This window comes from Rhinatrema bivittatum, chromosome 2 (genome assembly GCF_901001135.1).
Source record: "Rhinatrema bivittatum chromosome 2, aRhiBiv1.1, whole genome shotgun sequence".
Taxonomy (NCBI): Eukaryota; Metazoa; Chordata; class Amphibia; order Gymnophiona; family Rhinatrematidae; genus Rhinatrema; species Rhinatrema bivittatum.
The window spans coordinates 13,779,064-13,798,251 of NC_042616.1; the positions used below are offsets into that span (position 1 = coordinate 13,779,064).

The following is a 19,188-nucleotide window of genomic DNA, read 5'->3' on the forward strand; positions in this document are numbered from 1 at the left end:
TAAAACCATACTAATAAAAGAATATTTTAAAATTACTGATAAATAGAATTTCTATTAATTAAAATCATATACATTTTTATAATTTCCCAAACACCAATAAAATATTTCAAAACAGCACATATATCAAATAACACACAATAATTAAAACTAATAAGGATTTTAAAAGCCCCTGCTGTCCATACATGGGAGCTCTTGATTTCCAGTCACCCTGATATTGTCGAGGATTAGGAGGTTATCCTCTCTCTCTCACACATACTCTCACATGTCCATTCTCTCTCACACATACACTGTCACATACATACACATTCATGCTCTTATACCCACCATAACCTCTCACTCTCACAGACACTGATATACTCTCAGGCTCTAAGACACTCTCTCCCCCCCCCCCCCCCCACACACTCTTACTCCCCTGGATTTTCTCATACACACTCATGCTCTCACTCTTACTGGCTCCCTCACAATTTCAGAGCCTCTCAGATAAAACTCTATGCAGCAGAAATAATGCTGAATGTTGAGAATTGTGTTATGCAGACTAATCTGGAAAATGACTAATTTCTACATGAGTCATAATGAATCAGTCCTCAGCTGCAGGCTTCAATTGATTATCCTGGCTCCCTTTAATGTTTGCCAAATACAGTTCATATGTAACAGCAATTCTAATTCTCCACCAGATCAAGCTGATTTCACATCCCCCTTCATACTTTGTCACCTCCAGCTGAGTCAAACAATTAATCTAATTACTGCCACTGCTGCCACGTGGCTATTGGGGAGGCGCTGATTGCTGCTATTGGCACTGAAGCCCATTCTGCTGCCTCCTCTGTGCAGGCCCCGTGGGTTTCCACTTCCTCCATGTTGATCTCGTACATTGTGAGATCCGCATAGAGAAAGTGCTACTCTTGCACATTCCCAAAGATTACATGTGCCAATCAGTAAAAAGTAATTTATTTTTTTTTTTACATCTGCTTCCCTTTCTAATTTTTTGCCATTTCCTTTTATATTGCCTTTTTTTCTATTTCTTTTCTCTCCACCTGTCTTCTTCCCTCAAACACACAGTCAGGTTCTCATTCTCACATGCATTTCTCTCTCACACACACATACACACACAGGCTCTCACTGTCACATGCTCTCTCTCTCTCATGCAATCATTCATACACACAGTCTCTCACTGGCACAGGCTGTCTGAGTCTCACACACAGGCTCTCTCACACCCCCACCACATGCTGCCTTGCTCAAGCACAGGCTCTCACTCTTACATGCTGTCTCTTTCACACACACAGAGGCTCTCACATGCTGTCTCTGCAAACACAGTCTCTCAACTCACTCTCACACACAATCTCTCAACTCATCTCATACTCGCACACACCTCTCTCTCACCTCTGGGCTTCTTCTTTACGGGTTGCCACAGGATGGGCTCTGCAGCGGCCCTAGTCTTCCCGGCCCCGCTGCTCCTCTTCTGCACGTGGCTGAAGCGCCTCTTCTACCCACGCAGCTGACGCGCCTCCTCCTTCCTGCCCGTGCGGCTCCGGCAACATTTGTCTTCCGGGGCAGGGCGGGCAGGAAGGAAGTAGGAGGAGCACCTGCAGCGGCTGATACACCTCCTTCCTGCCTGCGCGGCTCCAGCAACATACTTCACCGCGACGCGCTAGCTTTTTGGGCCATGTCTCTTCCCTTTTGGGGTTGGAGGAGGCAGGTCTCCAGCTTCGTCCCGCCTCCCCGCAGCAGCCGCGGCGCCGCGGACCGGCAAAAAACCCCAACGGCCCGGTACTGGTCCGCGGACCGGTGGTTGGGGACCCTGCTTTAGGCGACCCCTGTGTTTTGGTCATTTGACCCCCGCCGGGGTCGCGACCCACAGGTTGAGAACCGCTGCCTTATAGTCTAACAAATTTATTGAAATATGAGCTTTTGAAGACAGAGCCCACTTCATCAGATGCATGAAATGATGTACAGGAAATGGGCAAATTATATATAGAACAAAAATAAGTAATTGAATAAGGGAGGATATGCTGTGGACAGAGTGTTAGTAGCATTATAGGATAGCCTACTGACAACCGAGGTAAGTGTGAAAAGACAGAATGATCTGAGAACACTTAAGATAGTTGTAGTGAGTCATGAAGCCATTGTCTCTGTTAATACCTAGGGTGATAGTATTAAATTTTTTTATGAGTTCCAAATCAGCAGTTTCACACTGGAGTATTCCTTTGAAGTTTCTCGGTAAGAGTATAGCAACCTTAAGGTTGGACAGAGAATTTCCTGGAAGGTTAAAATGTTCGCCTGTTGGTTTCTGGACGTTGCCATTTCTAATGTCAAACTTACATCCATTTATTCTTTTCCTTAGAGATTGACCTGTTTGTCCTATGTAGACATTAGAAATGAACTTATAAAATACTAACACACTTTCCCCGCTCTTTTCTTCCCTTGTCTGTTGCAAAAATAAATAGAGAGACAGATTAAGTGCAGTAACGTAAGTCAGAGGATGACAGCCAAGTTTCAGATAACTTAGGCAGTTACAATTCACAATCGGCTACATTAGCCAGATAACTAAATCCCTCCCAGAAGCATCCCCTTTCCCCCTCCAATCCTGGGGGGAGGAGAAGGAAGGACTTATGGGTCCATGCCCCGGATCTTTGAGATACAGAGCAATGTCCCTGCCTCAGACTGCACCTAGGGGTAAATAGGAAAAGAGATGGACCCTATCTGCTCCTGGCTCTCCACAGATAGCATTACACTGCTGAGATCCAGGGCTCCCTGTGGGGGAAGGCTTAACCTCCAGGCCCTTTTGTATTAATCCCAGCACAATCCCTTTTCCATTTACTGTAAACAGCACTGGCAACAATCACAGTCTTTTGCATCCAAAATCACATTGAGAAGCGAAGTGGTTTTCAGCTTCCATACTGATAGTTGAGTAGATGACTGAAGAATAATTACAGCACTTAATTCGTATTTCAAACAAAATCAATAAATAGAACAGCAGAAAGATTAATAAACTTGTGACCTCACTCTTTTAGCAAAGTCTCTGAATTCCTCTGGAAGCTCAGTTTGTAACACTTGATGGCTTTCTCTTCCCAGATAACTCAAATTGAAGATAATTCAATTTGCCTATAAATTCCCATAATTATCACTGTTTTTTCTCTATTGTAGAATGTTAGAATTTAGTCTCAGTTATCTATGAGAATGTAAGTCCCAATCGCCATACCTTTCTGAAGTAAGAACATAAGAATTTGCCATACTGGGTCAGACCAAGGGCCCATCAAAACCAGCATTCTGTTTACAACAATGGTCAATCCAGGTTACAAGTACCTTACAAGTACCCTAACATTAAGTAGATCCATGCTACTAATGCTGGTAAAAAGCAGTGACTATTCTTAAGTCAACTTTATTAATAGCACTTTATGGACTTCACCTCCAGGAACTTATTCAAATCTTTTTTTTAAACACAGCTACACTAACTCCCCTAACCACATCCTCCGGCAAAAAATTCCAGAGCTTAATTGTGCATTGACTAAAAAATAATTTTCTCCCATTTGTTTTAAATTTGCTACTTGCTAACTTCATGGAGTGCCCCCTAGTCCTTTTATTATCTGAAAGAGTAAATAACCGATTCACATGTATCCATTCTAGTCCTCTCATCTATCCTATCCCTACTCAGCCGTCTCTTCTCCAAGCTGAACAGCCCTAACCTCTTTAGTCTTTCCTCATAAGGGAGCTGTTCCATCCCCTTTATCATTTTGGTAGCCCTTCTCTCTACCTTCTCCATTGCAATTACATCTTTTTTGAGATGCGGCGACCAGAATTGTATACAGTATTCAAGTGCAGTCTCACCATGGAGGATACAGAAGCATTATGACATAATCCTTTTTATTTGCCATTCCCTTCCTAATAATTCCTAACATTGTTTGCTTTTTTGATTGCCGCAGCACACTAAGCCGACAATTTCAATGTATTATCCACTATGGCGCCCAGATCTCTTTCTTGGATGGTAAATCCTAATATGAAACCTAACATTGTGTAACTATAGCATGGGTTATTTTTCCCTATATGCATCATCTTGCACTTGTCCACATTAAATTTCATCTGCCATTTGGAGGCCTAATCTTTCTGTCTGTCCTCCTGCAATTTATCACAATCCATTTGTGATTTAACTACTCTGAATAATTTTGTATCATCTGCAAATTTGATCACCTCACTCATCGTATTCCTTTCCAGATCATTTATAAATATATTGAAAAGCACCGGTCCAAGTACAGATCCTTGAGGCACTCCACTGTTTACCCTTTTCCACTGAGAAAACAGACCATTTAATCTCACTCTCTATTTCCTTTTTTTTTAACCAGCTTGCAATCCACAAAAGGACATTGCCTCCTAGCCCATGACTTTTTAGTTCTCTTAGAAACCTCTCATGAGGGATTTCTGAAAATCTACTGGTTCACCTTTGTCCACATGATTATAAACGCCTTAAGAAAAATGAAGCAGATTTGTAAAGCAAGACTTCCCTTGGGTAAATCCCTGCTGCCTGAGTCCCATTAAATCATGTCTATCTATGTTCTGTGATTTTATTCTTTATAATAGTTTCTATGATTTTTCCTGGCACTGAAGTCAGGCGTACCAGTCCTTAGTTTCCCGGTTCTCTCCTGCAGCCATTTTTAAATATCGGAGTTACATTGGCCACCCACCCATCTTCAGGTATAACAGATGATTATAATGGCAGGCTACAAATTTTTACTAATAGGTCTGAAATTTCTTTTCTGAAATTGTAATAAGTCTTCTTAACTACTGTAGATCTTCTTATGAAGTATCGATGGACACTCCCCTCTCAAATGTAAATCACCTGAATCAGCAGCCAACACAGTCCTGGAATACTCTCAGCCTATTCCCTCTAGTAAGGAACAGGAATAGTCTTCTTAGATGAAAACGATCACTCCTCAGGCTCTTCCCTGGTGAAAGATGCCTCTTCCCAATAGAATAGGAAAACTGATTCCATGGTACCAAAGGCGCTCAGTTCCTGGTGGAAAAACCAAAAGTGTTTGACTCCAAAAATAGGGGAAAATAAGAGACAGAGTGGAAAAACTTCCTTGCCTCCAAAATGAGGAGATAATTACTGATAAGTTGACCTTCAGTTGTTTTTTTCTTTCTCTTCATCTGGTCACCGACAGGTCTATACCCAGTAGGAGTTCTAGAACCTTGCACAGGGACGCTCCAATCCTCTGTGAAGTGGTATCGAGGTTCTTAAATGGAAAAATCTGAAAACCTGAGTAAACAAAATGAGTAAACACAGCCTAGATAAGTCAATCTGTCCAGCTGGCTTCAAGGAAAAAATATCCACTAGCTTCTCCCTTCATTAAGATAGAAAAATTAAAACAGTAAACAGAGAGCCTTCAGGAAATCCAACTAAACTTCCACGCTCCTAAGATGGTGCCTGATGGTGATAAACAGCTAGAGCCCACCATTTGCAGTTCCCACACGGGGGCGTAAAACCCAAACCTTTTTTTGAAAAGGGGGTTAGGTTTCAGAGGTAGGAGTCCAAAGCTAAGTGCTGCCAGAATAGGCTTAAATCTGGCCACTCAGCCGTCCACTCTCTCCCTCTGCTTAAGAGAAGTTAAGTTGGGAGGCCATCAGCATCCTTGCATCCGCCCTCCCTTCCACAATTGAAAGTAAGGCAGAGGTGCCAAGTTGACAGCTCTCGCACCTCTGGCATCCCTTCTCCTCATGGTCCTTATTTGAAAAATATTAGGACCCTCCTCCCCACAAGTGTACCCCTTACAAGTCCTGAAGACCCAGAGATTTGTAGAAAATCCCAAAGTTTCCGGGTAAAACTCAGAGGGGCCGATGCAATACAGTGCACTCAGCCGAGTGCACTGTATTACCTGCAGTTGGACGCAGGTTGTATAGGCGCTAATTAATCCCTTTATGCAATAAGGGGATTAGCGACTAATACAATGCATGTTCAATGCAGAGTGAGTCCAATAGCGCTAATCACATGCAAATGCATGTGCTTGAGGCTATTAGGCATTCCCTCCAAATGCAAAAAAAAACAACAAAATGTGCGTCTAGGATGCACATTTAGGATCAGAAATTAACACCTGCCTGGAGCTGTTATGGAGTCTCAGTTTAGTGGACCCTTGGGCCGACCTGGGGAGACTTGGAAAGGTGTTCACTGTCTTTGGTACACCACAGGCCGGGAGGCAGATGTCAGGCAGGACGTAGATGATGCTCTTCACCCTGGAAGCTGGTGCTCCCCCGGGAGAAGCCCGTAGGAGCCCTGCCGCTGGGACTTAGGTGAGGTTTCACCCCTGGAAGCTGGAGCCCCCCTGGGAGCTAGACTTAGGCGAGTATAGGAACTTGAGACTGTAGCGGGCAGGCTGGTGAGCTGGACTAGGAACTGGAACCAGACAAGGACAGCGGGCAAGGCTGTAGCAAGGCTCGGATACTGGAACCAGGCAGGAACTGTAGCAAGACACGGGGGCGCCGCCGAACAGACCACGAAGTAGGCCACCAGGAGCGGGAACGAGTCTAGGAACATGGAGGTAAGGGTCTGGGCACGGCACTCGCGGCCAGAACCGTAACATGGAGCAGGCGTTAATTGCTGAACACTCCTTAAACCAGTTCAGAAAAGCTGAAAAAACTGCTTTTCTGTACTGTCTCCTACTTAATATCGTTGTGAAGCGTTCGTTTCCTGAACATCCTGGCTGTGCAGTGTTTAGGAAAATCGATGCTGATAAACTCAGCATCGGTTTTCCTAACCGGTAGCGGGCCGACGCACTCGGGCTCTCCTTCCAAATGCGATCCCCTAATTTAAATTTTGCATGGCTCTCCTAGGGGGGCGCCTGGGGGTGCGTTAACAAAGCAGGCGCTAACTGTTCAGTGCCCGCTTTCTGCGCCAAAGTATTGCATCGGCCCCAGAGACTTCCCTGGTTGATGGTGGCTGAGGAGCAGTAGGAGAATAGAATATTTTTTCTTAGGGCATATTCCCAGCCTTCTAGCTCATTGACCCAGAATATGTACCATAGTGCTTAGGATCTTGACCAGATAGAGATTCTACTGATTAATTGTCTGACACATTAGTAGAGTGGGCAGGGTGTGGCTGGTGGGGTTTAGTCAGTCCTGTTCTCTTATGATCTCTGCCTGTTCTTGTAATGGTCCCAAAAAGCACAAAGGTAGGCGATCTATGAAAGCCGTTAGGAAATACAAAAGAGATAGATGCCTGTAGTCTTTTTCAATTCCTTTATTGAAGTGGAGAAAAGACATAGTCCTTAAAAGGGAAGGTCCCAAAAAACACAAAGGTAGGCGATCTATGAAAGCCGTTAGGAAATACAAAAGAGATAGATGCCTGTAGTCTTTTTCAATTCCTTTATTGAAGTGGTACAGGATCATCCCTAGACTCGGGCTGCATTCTTGGACAGTCGCTGAGACATTTCAGTACAGTTTCTTGTACTGTTTGTGTTCTGCTTCACATCTCCCTCCATCCTGGCCTCTCTATTGTGAGAAATGCTTAGAGTGTTGCTATTACATAGAGAATAATGGATATAGGATGCTTTAAGTTTCTTTGTGTGTCTGATATTGAAAAACTACTCTATGTTGCTATAAGAAATAAGAATGCTGCTAGGAAGAACTGACTGTAGAGACCCTTTTGTAGCTTTGCTAAACATAGTAGAGAGAGAGCTAAAAGAAAGGTTTAAATTGCAACTTTTGCTTAGAAGTTAAGAAAGAAAGAGTAACCCTTGTTTTTAGAAATCATTTAGCTTGTCTGACCCAGCTGTTGCAGAAAGAGGAAACTGACAGAGACGAAACAGGCTGTGCAGAATCGCTGGTTCCAGCAGAGCCCAAGCACTTTCCCCAGAAACCTCCTATCAGAAACGTATTACCAAAAATGAAGTCCCACCATGTCCTGGAGGCCACACCATGAACCTGTAAGCAGGAACCAGGCCTATGTAAAGGCTACAGAGAACCAAAGTCAGGAATGGGTGGGCCCGATATATAATCGAAGCCCACGAATTACCTGGGCTCGTGGAGGGCAGCGGGCCGTCGCGTGACGTCATTGGAACACGCCGCAAGAGCACGGCACGTCCCGATGACGTCGGGGCAGAGTACAGCCCCGGTGGGGGCGTTCCGGGCAGCGTCAGCAAGGAGGGGCGGCGCCGACGGGAAACGCCACCCCTCCAGGGCATTCCCCGATGACGCCGGAGCACCACCCCTTTTGGGGAATTCCTGCGGCCGGCGTCATCGGGGAGGCCGGCTCAGGCCGATGACGCCGGCCGGGGTTTAAAGGGCCGGAGCATCGTGGCAACCGGCCCTTTTCGCAGGAGAGCCGTTTTGGGACCCCCGTCGGCTCGTTTCACGGAGAACCACGCAGCCCCCCAGTCCTATCGGCCCGATTGATACGCGGCAGCCAGCAAAACAAAACAAAAAAATTTTTTTTAAATATATATTCAGAAGGACTCCGGTGGCCAAAGGCTCAAAAGAAAAAAAAAAAAAGACTGGGCTCCAGCCGCAGGCAGCAGGACCAGGACACAGGACACAGCACCACCACCTGGCAGCCGGAATGAGCAAGACCCAGCACAGAACCCCAGCCGGTACCAGCCCAGGAACGCCTGGACCTTCTCCAGGCCCCTGGACCCCCAGAGCAGGCGTAGGACCGCACGGCCAGCCCCCCGACCCACAGGATACCTCGCTGCTGGCACAAAAAACTGTGAGTAACCCATCCCCACGCATGATTGGAAAGGGTCCAAAACCGCGATCCGGGGTCCGACCGACAAAAGGTTCACGGGGAGCCCCCTTCAGGTCAAAGCGGGGGACAGGGAACTCGCGACCCCAGGCGCCGGCTCCACCCCCCCTGACTCCAGGTCCGGTGAACCCTACCCCGCCTGCTCCAGCCACACACTATCCAGTGGGCAAGGACCCAGCTCCGGAAGCTGGCACCATCCCAGACACCAGCAGGGGATCCCATACAAAACAGATGGGGGAACAGGGCCCCCTGGCCCCCCAATGAGAAAGCCGTGCAACACCTAGAGACCCTCCCCAGGGCCCACCTCAAGTTCATGGCGCGACCCTGCCGACGCCCGAGCAGCTAACCAGCATGACCCCATCTTTCCCGGGGTTTCCCTTCCCATGGGGCGTCCCTCCTTGGATGCAAGCCCCCAACTCCATCCCAGGTGTAAGTCCACCCGGGCAGATCCCAGGACTCTACACCCAACCACAATGGATCCCGCCAGCCTACCCATACCAGATGTTCCCATGGGGGTACTGGCCTGGGCTTCCAGGGGATCGCCACACCCCCCCCCCCCCCCCCCCCCCCCCCCCCCCGCCGGGGCTAACCACCCCTCCAGGGAACCTCACCCTCAGCGATTCTCGGGGTCCACAGAACAGCACGGCGAGTGTAGAGATGACCCATGCTGACCCACCACAGCAAATCACTCAGGAATCACCACGATACCACGAACAGTGCACCCATCCCGAGAACAGGACAGCAGAGACGACAGCTCTGGAAGACCGTTCCCAAGACGACGCAGGGGCAAATACAACGCAGGATATAAGCAGAGGTGAGTTACCTGCACAAGTTGCCCACCCCAACAGCCCCCCCCCAGGCACCCATAACTGCGCAAGCGATTAAAAGGAAAGGAAAAGCGAAGCATAGGAGGAGGTACAGCTCCAGCGAAAGCAGCTCCTCTACGGATACGGACAGCGTGGATGACAATAATTAGAATCCGTCGGCGACACTCCAAGGAGTGGAGGCAACAGCAGCTGCAGCAAAGGGCATCCCACTATGGGAAAGCGTGCCAAGAAAGTTGCGAAAGCGGATAAAGCAGAAAAAATACATAGACATCTTCCGACTCATGGAAGGGAGGAGAGGTCAGCGAGACAGGAAGAGAGCTAAGACCAGCGACTCACCACCGGACAACAACGAGAAAATTGAGCGCAATATCGTGAACTGGACTCATGCATATTTCCGCATGATGAGCGTCATCACAAAAGACGATCCGTCACAATGTGGACCCATGCTAACCTATGGGGACACTATCCTAGAAGCGTACCGGGCGTACGAGGGATGGGCCTGGTTGAATTACGATGAGCGTTTCCATGATCGAATGGAGGAGAATACGCAGCTATCCTGGGGAACGCCCGGTGTAAACCTCTGGCTCAAGCAAATGACCAACAGAGCCAGCAATGCCGGTGGACGGAGTCGAACAGCTGCGAGGCCATCAACGTCTGGACTAGGCTACCCAGGAACTGGAGGTGCATCTAACAGCGCGTGTTGGAGATACAACAAGGCTTCATGCAATTTCAAAAAATGTAAATTCAAGCACATATGCCTGATTTGTTCCGCACCGCACCCGGCGAATAAGTGCACAAAAAAATCGGGGAGTGGGAGTTCTCCTAAAAAAGAAAAATGAAGCCCAGCACTATCAAAAAGCTGCCCCGCCAATAAGATTAGAACGCATGATGCATTGGCTCGATAAATACCCGAGGAGAGAGGAAGCAAAGAAGATTTCAGCAGGTTTCCAGGAAGGGTTCAGGATCCCTTATCAAGGCAACATCGGCAACCACACAGCAGGCAATATGCCATCCACAACGTGGCACCCTGACATCGTCCGAAGCAAACTGGACAAGGAGATCGAGTTGGGCAGAATTGCCGGCCCTTTCCAGATGCCCCCCTTCCAGGAGATGATGATTTCCCCGCTGGCGGTTGTACCGAAGAAGGAACCGGGCAAGTACAGACTCATTCAAAACCTGTCCTTCCCAATAGGAGCATCCGTAAACGACCACATACCACGAGAGGCATGTGCGGTGCAGTATGCATCATTTGACAGTGCTATATCCTTGTTAAGGAGGTGTGGGAGGTCGGCAGCAATGGCAAAAACGGACATAGAATCTGCGTTTCGCCTGTTGCCCGTACATCCAGACAGCTTCCCGCTACTGAGCTTCAAGTTCCAAGGACAATTCTACTTCGACAAGTGCATGCCCATGGGATGCTCAGTTTCATGCGCCTACTTTGAGGTGCTCAGCACATTTCTCCATTGGGTGACAGCAGAGAAAGCAGGTTTGGACAACATTATACATTACCTCGATGACTTCTTGTTCGTTGGCCCGGAAGGGACAGGTGCAGCGACTCGCCTACTGAGGACTTTCCAAGGAGTGACAAAGGATTTCAGCATCCCTTTAGCGATGGACAAGACCGAAGGGCCAGGGACGAACTTGTGTTTTTTGGGCATCGAACTGGATTCGGAAAAAATGATATCCAGGCTTCCAGAGGACAAGATACAGAATCTGCGGAACCTCATCGAAACCGCAATGCAGGTGAAAAAATTAACGCTGCGGGAGGTACAATCGATAGTGGGTGCTTTTAACTTTGCTTGTAAGGTGATCCCAATGGGCAGAGTTTTCTTGAGGAGACTATTGGCCGTGACTACATCTGTACAGAAACCACATCACTACATAAGGATAACAAAGGCAATAAAAGACGACCTAGCGATATGGAAAAGTTTCTTGAAGGACTTCAATGGAATATCCATATGGCAAGAGCCCCCAATGTCGAATCATGACCTGGACATACAATCGGATGCCTCGGGGGAGGGGGGGATTCGGAGTGTATTGCCAAGGCGCGTGGGTGGCTGCCCAATGGCCATCAGAATGGGTGCAAGAAGGTACAACACGCAATATAACGTTCCTGGAGCTATTCCCAATTTGGGTTGCATTGGTCATATGGGGATCCAGATTACAAAACAAACACATAATTTTCTGGAGCGACAATCAAGCCGTAGTATACATCATCAACAGGCAGACGGAGAAATGCCCAAAGGTCGCGAACCTATTGAGACAAATAATACTGAGCAGCTTGCGCTTAAACACTACCATTCAAGCGCGGCATGTACCTGGAATTACAACAGCATTGCGGATGCATTATCACGCGCCAAATGGTCTCTCTTTCGCAAACAGGTACCCAACGCAGACTAGGAGGGGACTCCAGTACCGGAACACTTATGGGCAATTGGACTGCAACCACCCTAGACTTGCTACGGAGATTGGTGGCGCCCGCTACATGGGGTGCGTATTTCAGAGGATACAGGAAAGTGCGAGCCTTCCTTAATCAGTGCGGTTGGGCAAACGGTCCGGTGCTGGAGGACTTGGTAGTGGACTACATCACTTGGGCCAAAGAGTCCGGACTGTCGAGGGGCATCGTGGTAAAGCAGCTGGCAGGACTGGCCTTCTTCACAAATGCTCAAGGATGGGGCGATCCCACCAAGGGATTTCTTGTTAAAAGACTAATGAAGGGTTGGGGAAGGCAGTTAGGGCACAAGAAAGACGGGAGACACCCAGTTACACACGAGTTATTAGCTCAGATATGGTATGCGCTACGGGAGATTTGTGACTCACAATTTGAAACGCAGTTATTTCAGCTGGCATTTTTGCTGGCGTTTCTTGGGGCCCTGCGCATAGGCAAACTAGTGGCGGCATCTAAGGAAGATATGGGTGATACGGGGATGCTACTGTGGAATGTGCAGATATTGGGAAACACACTCAGAATATTGATACCTTGGTCCAAGACAGACCAATCAGGAAAAGGGGCTGTGGTGACATTAACCAGGTTAGATAACCAAGTCACCTGCCCGCTGGCTAATCTAGAAGCATTCTTGGCAGTACACCCCAAAAAGGGGAACCATCTGTTAGTACATAACAACGGGGTCCCTTTGAAAAGGTATCAATTTTTGGTGGTATTTAAGCGTGCGTTAACCAAGGTGGGGTGGAACGCAGCGAACTTTGGGACCCACTCCTTTCGGATAGGGGCAGCGACAAGTGCCGCGCAGGCAGGTTTGGCTACGGAGACCATACAGCAAATAGGAAGGTGGCGTTCATTAGTGGTTAACGCATACATGAGACTGGACAGAGTAGGCTCACAGGGTATGGATAACTAACAGGAATTGTTCTTTATTGCAGAATCGTCCACTTAGCAGAAAAAAGTTTGGATCGTGGGGCATTCCTTCATGCATTGGGCGGCGCAGAGGGCGCAGCAGCGTAAGCACGGCGTGCATCTTGGTTTGACCCCGCGGGGAATACAGGTTACATGGATGGAAAAGCGAGGGATGCGGTGGCGGCAACTACTACCTATGCTTCATGTCAGGAGGGAAGAATTGGCAGCCCCAGACATGTTAATAGTGCACCTGGGAGGCAACGATTTGGGAACATGGACTTGCAGGCAACTGTTGCAAGAAGTAAAAAAGGATATGCGCGAGTTGCAGACATTGTTCCCAGGTGCGGGATTATGTTGGTCAGACATTATTCCCCAGATAAAATTTGCAAAAACCAAGTTATGGGGAAGGTGTCGCAAGAAACTCAATAGGTAGTTGGGGGCCTGGTTGGGGCGCCTGGGGGGTTATCAGATACGCCATCAGTGGGCAGACGAGCAATGCGAAGGCTTCTATCGGGACAATAAAATACATCTTTCGGACATCGGGTACGATTTGTTTATTAATGACATAATCGAAGCAATAGAGGCACAGGTAGAGAAGCACAGGGGCCACAGCTAAAGCACTGTTTCTGGTTGGGGGGCTCCGAGCAAGTGTAGACACTGCTCGGTGCCGGTGGCGGGTACCCGGGCCAATAGGACTTAGGGTAAAGGGATCAGCCGCGGGCTGACAAGCAGATTGCCGGAAGAAAAGGGGGGACCACGCCTGGAGGCAGGGCCCCCCCCTGCTTATGACGAGGCGGGGGGCCGGTGAACGGAAGTCGCCTTGCTTGGAGCGCGGCAGGTGGTGCGTGGTGGGCGTGGTCCCGGGAGAACGCATGGCAATGGATATGTATTGGCCCGGGGTGGTGGGTTGTTATGATTACATTGTGTGCTGTTTTATATATATGGTTAAATAAAAGCTGCGGCCAGTTTTACCCAAGATACGTTTTAGAGTGGTCATTCTAGCAAAGCAGGTGGGCGAACGCCCGGGGACAAAAGCTGAAGTCACGGGTCCCAGAGTCAATTAGCCTGCACAGCTCTGGTAGCGTCACCTCCTTCTATAGAAGCAGTTAGCTTCACTTCTGCTATCTGCACACGCCAAGAGAAGCTGGGCTGAGCGCAACTCCCTCAGTACAACCCCCCCCTCCCCCCCATGTTCCAAGGAAACGGGTGCAGATCGTCAAGTTAAGAGATATCGCTATGTTCAGCAAAAAGAGAGAGCAACAGACCCCCTTCGCTCACACACACACACACACATACACACACACACACACCTTTGCACAAGCTTGTAGTTTAAACAGGATAAGCTAACTGCAAAACTAGAGATAAGAACTTTTAAAAAAAAGCCAGCTACTGTCTAAAGAAATTGTTCTTGATTGATAATTTACAGCTTGTACCCATTTGCGCAAAAGTTTTATATATATATATATATATTAAAAAGACTCTTTCGATGATGTGTTTCTGTTCACAGTCTTATCATTTCCGAGAGGGAACCGCTTGTTATTTCCTACACTATCACCCATCTCTTTACTCTGTTCCCATACCTCTTTCCCTCCTTTTCCCTCTGTGCCCCCTCTACTGTCTCTCTCTTTCCTCAGTCCCATATATCTCTCCACTTTTTTCTTTTCCTCTCTGTCTGTCCCTTTTTCTCTATCTTTTTAATTCCTCTCATTTCCCTCTGAGTTTCTCTGATTTTATTTTTTCTTCTCTCTGTTTCCACTGTCTCTTCACCATCCCTTTCTCATTACTCAGGTGTTCAGCCATTAGATGGGATCCCTGGATAAATCTATAGATATATTTTTTTTTTCAACCTCTCATCTTTATGGCCCCACTGTAGTGCTAACCACATACGCCCTAGGACACTTAGCTAAATGCAGCCTCCTCCCTCCATCTCCTTCTTCCTTTGCCAGCCCAAAACCGCAGAGATCAGAGGAAGCTTTGCCTGGCTCCTCTCACTTCCCATATTTTGCTGGATCCATTAACTTGAGCTCTTAGCCAATTCTTTCCTGTCTGCCATGTGCAACTCTCTCCTTCCTCACATCCTACTCCCTCACTGGCAGCATTATCTCTGAAATGCAACTCCCCCTTTGCCTATGTCAGAGAAGCAACTTGGTTATACACATACAGTCCCTCTGCCCTGCCACAGTTCGGCAGGAGGACGGGCAGAGGACAAAAGCAATAGGGAGGTGGTGGCAGCCAGCACCCAAGAGAGGGGCAGAATGAAGGCGCCACAGGAGGAAGAAGAATCATCGAAGGCTCCCAACCTCATCATCTTTGCCAGCAACTCCAGCCTTCATGGAATCAGCCACATCTTCCTTCCTGGAGGGGTTACAATCCGGAGGGCTGTGTGGGCCTGTGCCTTTCTCATGTCCCTCGGCTTCTTCCTGTACCAGGTGGTTGATAGGGTCATCTTCTACATGGAGTATCATCATGTGACTGCTCTGGACGAGATGGAAAGCAACCGTATGATCTTCCCAGCTATCACCATCTGCAACTATAACATCTTCCGCAAGTCCAAAATCACCAAGAATGACCTCTACTGGATGGGTGATCTCCTGGGAGTGGAAAAGGAAGACTACCCCAGCTACCTGCAGGCCATTGGGCAGCCAGCTGACTTCAACTTTGTTCCTACCAAGACCTTCAATGTAACAGACTTCTACTGGCGCACAGGACACTCAATGGACGACATGGTATTGGACTGCCAGTACCGTGGCCGGGACTGTGGTGCCGAGAACTTCACAACTGTGAGTGTGCTTGTCCCCTTCTAATTCCCCTGCCAGAAATATAGCAAGAGTCACAAAATCTTGAAAAGATAGGACTGGAGGGGATGTCAAGAGGCCAGATAGAGTCATGGGGAGGGGGCTTAGAAGAAAGCTCTAGAGATCAGGCAGAATCAAAGAAGGATTCAGTTGGAAAGGATTGAAAGAAGCTACCCCCATTTATAGAATGGTAAGGGCTGGAGGGCAGACGCTGAGCTGCAGGGCATCTTCAGATGCTCAAAGTTCTCATTTTGTGGCAGGAAGGCATTAGGAAAAGTGGTGATAAACGACTGCGCTTTGTGATTGTACTCTGCCACTGCTGCGTGACTAGCTTGAGACAACCAGGATAGAATTGGCTGATAACACTGTATGCTCACTGGTAATGCCCTTGATAGGCAGATGATTCTATATGCTCTCTTGTAATGCCATGGATAGGCAGGTAATGCCGTGCGCTGCCTGGTAATGACGTGTGCTGTGAGATAATGCCATGGTCTTTCTGTTCTGAGACAGTGGTTTGTGCTCTCCTTCTGACCAAGCTTGGGTCTGCTGGGATTTGGTTAGCTCACTGAGTGTACCCTCAGAATAAGGGCATTCCCCTCACTTTGCTCATCTGCTTGCTATCTGCCAGCCAAAAATGAAAGGGACAGAATCTCCCATTTAAAGGAGACCTGCCCTTTTCCCTGGCTAGGACCAATGTGTATTGAAAAGTAGGGATGTGAATCGTTTTTCAACGATTAAAATTATCGTCCGATAATGTTTATATCGTCTTAAATCGTTATAGAACACGATACAATAGAAATTCTAACGATTTATCGTTAAAAATCGTTAAATCGTGTTAGTGCGCACTAACTCGAGTTAGTGCGCACTAACTCCCCGTTAGTGCGCACTAACTCGATTTAGTGCGCACTAACTGAAAATGATACAAATAAACACTTTCCAGGTCACTGAAGGTCAGTTAGGAATGAATATGTGTTCCTATTGGCTGGCTGCCCTCTTATCTATTGATGTTACCAAGGTTACCACTGAGGTGATGGTTGGGGGGATGGGAAATGGAACTGGAAACTAACGAACACCAACAGAAAATGAAACAAAGTGTTCACACTTCCCAGGTCAGTAAAGGTCACTTAGGAATGAATATGTATGTATGTATTCCTATTGGCTGGCTGTGCTCTTATCTATTGATGTTACCAAGGCTAATACTGAGGTAATGGTTGGGGGGATGTGAAATGGAAACAGTTGGAAGCTTGACAAAAAAAGTAATGTAATGATCAGCACTCACGTGACTAGAACTTGTTTGTTTATTATTTTTGTTAGCAGGCACCTGAAATGCTAGTGCATGTTGAATTTGCCAATCACTGTGCATTTTAGAAAGGTGGTCCTGGCTGGAACTGTACACAGTTCAAATATATGTAATTGATTGTTGGTAAGTGTATTTTTTAAGTAGCCACACTGGCACAAGTATGTTTACTTTTCCTCCTACTTAACTCACTAGCTCAGCTTTGTAAGAAGGGCTTCTCTGCTTGTGTGTTGTTTTTGTTTGGTGTGAGGAGAGCAGAAACATCAGATCTTTATTCAATCTACTACAGTCATCTCTTACAGTGCCCTATCCCTATTAATACCAGGAGTGTTGTGATCTTCCTGCACACAGTGCCCTAACCCTGATACCAGTCTGAGACAGCTCCCTCCCTGCATTACTAGTGAGAGGCTGGCTTCACAGACAGGGGGGAGCTGCCTGACCCTCACTCCTGACTTCCCCCATGTCCCAGCTAGTGAATGGTGTGTGGGTGAGGGGGGGGGGAGGATGGTGAAGTCTGAGACAGCTCCCTCCCTGCATTACTAGTGAGAGGCTGGCTTCACAGACAGGGGGGAGCTGCCTGACCCTCACTCCTGACTTCCCCCATGTCCCAGCTAGTGAATGGTGTGTGGGTGAGGGGGGGGGAGGATGGTGAAGTCTGAGACAGCTCCCTCCCTGCATTACTAGTGAGAGGCTGGCTTCACAGACAGGGGGGAGCTGCCTGACCCTCACTCCTCCGGGGTATTGTGATCTTCCTGCACACAGTGCCCTATCCCTGATACCAGGGGTGTTGTGATCTTCCTGCATGCAGTGCCCCTGCCCTATCCCTATTAATACCAGGAGTGTTGTGATCTTCCTGCATGCAGTGCCCTATCCCTATTAATACCAGGAGTGTTGTGATCTTCCTGCATGCAGTGCCCTATCCCTGATACTGGGATGTGTGCAAGAAGATCACAACACCCCCGGTATCAGGAATAGGGCACTGTGTGCAGGAAGATCACAACACCCCCAGTATCAGGAATAGGGCACTGTGTGCAGGAAGATCACAACACCCCTGGTATTAGGGATAGGGCACTGTGTGCAGGAAGATCACAACACTCCTGGTATTAATAGGGATAGGGCACTGTGTGCAGGAAGATCACAATACCCCTGGTATCAGGGTTAGGGCACAAGTTCTAGTCACATTGACTGATCACATTACTTGTTTTGTCAAGCTACCAACTGTTTCCATTTCCCATCCCCCATATACTGTCAGTAGGAAACTTGGTAACATGAATAAATAAGAGGGCAGCCAATAGGAATACATATTCATTCCTAAACTGACCTTAACTGACCTGAAAAGTGTCAAATTGTATCATTTTCAGTTAGTGCGCACTAACTCGAGTTAGTGCGTACTAATCGGAAAAAACGATTTTTAACGATTTTTTAACTAAAAAATCGTGCCTAAGATGATTTTCTTGCCCTGCCACACGATTTCTATCGTTAAGACGATATGGAAAACGATTCACATCCCTATTGAAAAGAGACCTGCCTTTCCCTCAGCTACAAAGATAAGGGCAGCATTCTCTCCCTGGGGAAAGTAGGGCGGTGATGACTGGAAATGAGGATGTGCAAGGGGTTAATGTGAAGGGCAAAAAAAGGGAATAAGCCCAGATTTAGACATAGGCAACTGCCTAGGGCAACAGATTTTGAAGCTGCCAAATATCTAGAACAAAGAGGACCCCGCTTTTGCTTCCTTTAGAGCTATGTGCCAGCAGTGCTTCAAAGGGGCACCGTTATGGCACTCTGCCTATAGGCAGCAAAATCTTAAATCCAGTCCTGAAAGGGAAATACTGTTTGGCATGGCCCTTTGGCTTCAGGCCTATTGGCAAGATGGCCGACCTCCAGTGTAATTGCTAGGGTTGGGTCAGTCAGCTGATGGGGTGATTAGGGGAGCAGGGCAGAGCTAGCCCCATTCCAGGAGAGCCTTTGGGGGCTGGTACGGGAGCAAGGGGGAAGGGGGAACCCTCGGGAGATTGGCAGTCAGCTCCCCTCACCCTCTTGCTAGATCTGGTCCCGGCAGTCGTAGATTGAAAGGGATATTTCTGTGTGATCTACAGAACGTTTAGCCTAGGGTCTGCAACCTGCGGCTCCTGAGCTTCATGCAGCTGTTTGAAGATGTGAATGTGGCTTCATCATGGAAGTATTGGCACACA

General features: G+C 47.8%; 1 protein-coding gene across 1 annotated transcript in view; it reads left to right on the forward strand.

Moving 5' to 3' along the window:
* The window catches only part of LOC115086235 (acid-sensing ion channel 1C-like), a 132,566-nt gene that overhangs the window by 30,519 nt on the left and 82,859 nt on the right, over positions 1-19,188 (forward strand). Inside the window, exon 2 of the mRNA XM_029592695.1 lies at positions 15,087-15,684. Coding sequence (XP_029448555.1) covers positions 15,087-15,684 — 598 coding nt within the window. The remainder of the gene's footprint in view (positions 1-15,086; positions 15,685-19,188) is intronic.